General features: G+C 44.9%; 1 protein-coding gene across 1 annotated transcript; it reads left to right on the top strand.

The window, feature by feature from the left end:
• The first annotated feature begins 256 nt into the window (after positions 1–256).
• On the top strand, positions 257–1139 carry LOC114837857 (induced myeloid leukemia cell differentiation protein Mcl-1 homolog). The gene is made up of 3 exons (XM_029118863.2): positions 257–605; positions 688–941; positions 1026–1139. Exons 1-3 carry the CDS (start codon positions 374–376, stop codon positions 1137–1139), a joined length of 600 nt encoding a protein of 199 aa, XP_028974696.2. The 5' UTR covers positions 257–373.
• Positions 1140–4579: the final 3440 nt, after the last annotated feature.

The following is a 4579-nucleotide window of genomic DNA, read 5'->3' as shown; positions in this document are numbered from 1 at the left end:
TTCACAGCTGTTAATAAAATGCCATAAACACAGACAAAGACTCGTTATTTACGTGTGTCATAATGTATGTTATTTCTATGCATCTCAACATCCATATGAAGCCCCACAGGGTACCCATCCCATGTTGCTGACATAAGTTCTGTTATGTTAGTACGCCCACTAGAGGGTGTTCTAGAGTTTCTATATCCAAACCGGGAAACCGGGGTCCGCGTAGCCGAGCTGGAGTGCAAGTGTGGAGATGTTAGGTGGCCTTTATGCTCATATATAAGCCTCTAAGCCTCACTTTCAATTAAAGGGTAGGGTGCCTATCATCCATTGCTCGTGACCATTCTCACTATCATTTCATACATACTTAAACCATAGGCTAGCAGCCATGAGAGTATTTTCAAAACAGAAGATGTCGCTAATCTCCCAGGGAACCGGTGAGTGTATTTACGAACTCAGAAACAGAGCCTCGCTGGACACGGAGACCAGGCAACTCGTGAAATCTTTCCTAGAAGAGTTTACTGGATGTTTGAAACCTAGGTGTAACGAAAGCAAAGCTCTGTCAACAATGAAACGAGTTGTAACCGAAACATTAGACAAACACAGATACTCCTACAATGGTAGGTAGTGAATTCTGATATCACGGTATAGGTTACATACCCAGCGTGTTTAACGGGTTTGCATTTGGACCTTTTGTTTAAGGTATGCTCTACACACTGTCCTTGGATGACAGCACAGGGCATGACGTGGGATTCGTGGGTGTAGTTGCTAACAGGCTCTTCGCAGATGGGGTCACCAACTGGGGCCGGGTTGTGAGCCTGCTCGCATTCGGTGCTGCGGTGTGCCGGTACCTCAAGGATAAGGGCAAAGAGAACTGTGTGGAAGCGGTGGGACAAGAGATCTCCATGCACCTACTGACCGACCATAAAGACTGGCTGGTCAAAAACAACTCATGGGTCAGTTCAGTAATCACTGAGAAATCATGCAATATCTTCTCAGCCTCTGTATTTAATCAAACTTTTTTTATCAATTATGTACAGGACGGATTCGTCGAGTTCTTTCGGGTAGCAGAGGAGTCTACATTGAGAAACGTACTCGTAACATTTGCTGCATTTGCTGGCTTTTGGGCAGCGCTGGTCATGTTGGACATGTAAATTAATGTGCTCGCTGGAAAGTGTTGTGTACATGTAAGCATATGTAAATCTACACGTAATAAATGGTGGGACCGAATATGTGTTTGCTTTTGGTTGAATGAAAAAGCAGAGTGTCAATGGTACACTATATTAGGGCTGTGTACTGATAGAACACAAGGATGGATACCTGGTACACAAGATGCATAAATCAAAGCGTAAACTTTATTTCTAATATGAGAACTATGAAATAACAGTTTGTGTAGAGATATATTGAGATCATCAATGATATCGAACCAATCTTTGTGTATAGAGCGAGTGGTTTCGTCTTCAAATTGAAATAATCCTTATGCTAGGCTGTACAGATCCCTATCTAACCATAGTAAGGACTGTAGTAGGCTCTCTGTGTTGGTGTGATCCACGGTGTTTCCAAAGAGTTCCATCGCGATGTGTTTGAATTAAAAGTTTCTATCTGTCAATTCCTCCGTGTCCATACAGTGTACTTCGCAAGGGTGAGATTCGGACTCCAATATCAGGTTAGCAGTGGGGATACACATGAACTGAACATCATTGGTTTCACTCAGGATGATGTGAGAATCTGAACTCGGCTCATTACTGTCAATCCAGATGACGTCTGGGAACTCGCTCTGGACAACCTTCACTTCATATGATGGTCCCCATATTTTATCCAGAGCCTGTTTCCAGTAGAGATTCATATCAGACTCTAGTGATGTAGCGGTTCTATAACATTTGTTGTTGACTCTAGTCACAGCACCGATTGCCACCAGCACGCTGAAAATCTCATAAATTCTGCGGAGTGGAATGTGAAATCCTATAACCAAGTCCTGCACGTGTAACAACTCGGTACAAGTGCGCACATACGGATACACAATCCCTACGTAGCGTTTCAAACCCTCCTGCCTGTGTTTCAATTCCTGGTACCTTTGGGTGGTGAGCTTGTATCGTTTTTTATCTTTACAAAGAAGTCCAATGCCTTCCAGTATACAAAGTATGTAGTATACACTGCGTGGCTCTGCATTTCTTGTCTTCAATTGTGAGACTGCAGACCTGCAGGTGATCGTGTGCTTGGTCATTAGGAATCTTAACACCCGTCTTGCAGTTGCGGTCATACGGGTCACACACGCTTCCCTGGGTTCAGATGAACGAGGCATAATTACTACTGTGACAGGGTGCAACACGCAGCTCCAAATAGGTTCCCTAGAAGAGAGCAGTAACATATGTCATCTGTAACACCATGTCATTAAGGCTATTCAGAGCGTGAGCTACTAAATGGGTGGGCTCATGTTCATTCATCCGAACGAGGGAGCAGAGTATTACTGATCCGTCGGACTCAGGTTGTGCCAGCGTTCCTTTAGACTACCCTACATTTGTACAGCCCAGAGTCAATCATCCGACCACGGTTACTTTAATCTATGTATGGAAAGTGGTTACCTTAAGCGCGTTACCCTACATTTGTACAGCCCAGAGTCAATCGTCCGACCACGGTTACTTTAATCTATGTATGGAAAGTGGTTACCTTAAGCGCGTTACCCTACATTTGTACAGCCCAGAGTCAATCGTCCGACCACGGTTCTTTTAATCTATGTAATAACAATGCAGATCCGGCAATGGTTCATCTGGCCAAACGTACCGATCTATACCTGGATTAGATTATCCTGTTGGTAGTGATGGAAAGACATTGAGCTATCTAACATATTTAGAGAGTTCTACCAACAGTTTCTGCTAGAACCATGCCTAAAGGTCTGAAAGTGTTCCGCTTCAGATTCAGTTTTAAGAGGTACACCACTCAAACGGACACTCGTGTACGGACTCAATTTACCCAGGCTACGTGCAAGTTTGCATGGGTCGTTAAATACAAAGACAAGGTTGTTGGATTTGTCAACAGTAAAAAGAAACGATGCATAGCCAAAATTCAAGAATATATTGGGAATGGAGCAAAGATCGAAATGGTTTCCAACAGGATATCCGATGTTGACGCTGATAACGAATACCAAGCCATGATAAACGAGGGAGGAGATATAATACTACGCTTGGGGACCCCGGTACAGAACGGTTGTCCGAGACTGCGGCTACAGAAGAGCACAGATAACACAAAGAACACCGGGTCTTTTACAGCTAATACCGCTGCCACAGGTGCCAAGAGAATGTGTATCAGGGTCAGTTACAGCACCATCGGTGCTGTAGGCTTTAAGAAAGCGCTTCTGATGCGCTTCCAAAAGGAGACCGATGAAGGTATACAACAGAGTGATATTCCCAGCATCGTTGACTCGAGTACCCGGTATCAAGGGCCCTGGGTGAAGGAGCCAAAGGAGACCGATGAAGGTATACAACAGAGTGATATTCCCAGCATCGTTGACTCGAGTACCCGGTATCAAGGGCCCTGGGTGAAGGAGCCAAAGGAGACCGATGAAGGTATACAACAGAGTGATATTCCCAGCATCGTTGACTCGAGTACCCGGTATCAAGGGCCCTGGGTGAAGGAGCCAAAGGAGACCGATGAAGGTATACAACAGAGTGATATTCCCAGCATCGTTGACTCGAGTACCCGGTATCAAGGGCCCTGGGTGAAGGAGCCAAAGGAGACCGATGAAGGTATACAACAGAGTGATATTCCCAGCATCGCTGACTCGAGCACACGGTATCAAGGGCCCTGGGTCAAGGTGCCGAATCCGTATGTGGCTTTAATGCAGCACTGCACGACCACGTTCCCGTACTGGAAGTGAGCTCACAGCTACTCACATAGGCCTGGATCACCACGTATACCCAGGACATGCAATGCTGATGACCAGTGGGTTCGTTTAGCATGAAAAGCAACGCATGGCGAGGTACAGAGAGTGTATCGCAGTTTGACCGCAGCCTGGGCAAACCATTCTAGTGGAATCCAGGAACAATGAGAGGATGATCCTGTGGCAGTCTTGCGTTCAACGTATGGACCTGTGGTGATGAATACCACCATTACAACAGCATTACCATTGATCCTCTTAGTCATCCTAAACCATCTTGCCAACCTGAAGTGGGTTCCTTTAACACATATATGTACTGTATACCCAGTTACTTGATATAATTGCTATATATTATGTTTTACTCTGCACTAGAATGAAACAGTGATGTGCAACAGCAATACATTGGCACCTAAGATAAAAACTCATTTCATATGTTTTGCAGTGCTTGTATTAAAATCGTTTTTACACCGCAACCTGTGTTCACTGTCATTTTCTATGTACCCTGGGTTGTCAATTGACCTGTTCTCGGAAAGATGTTCACAGTTGCATGGTTAGCGAGTCACCACGGGTGTGTGTAATTATGTTTTTTTTTGTCCGGCTAGCTTGAAAGAGCAATCTAACGGCTGGAATACAATTATGTAGAGGAGTAAGGTACACCCCTCTGGTTTACCATCCAACCAAGGAGCGAACGTGCAGAAGAAACACAGTCCTTGCGCACTC

Source organism: Esox lucius, unplaced genomic scaffold (assembly GCF_011004845.1).
Source record: "Esox lucius isolate fEsoLuc1 unplaced genomic scaffold, fEsoLuc1.pri scaffold_48_arrow_ctg1, whole genome shotgun sequence".
Classification (NCBI taxonomy): domain Eukaryota; kingdom Metazoa; phylum Chordata; class Actinopteri; order Esociformes; family Esocidae; genus Esox; species Esox lucius.
Note: the sequence above shows the minus strand (reverse complement) of the source record. Positions and strands in the feature narration are given on the sequence as shown.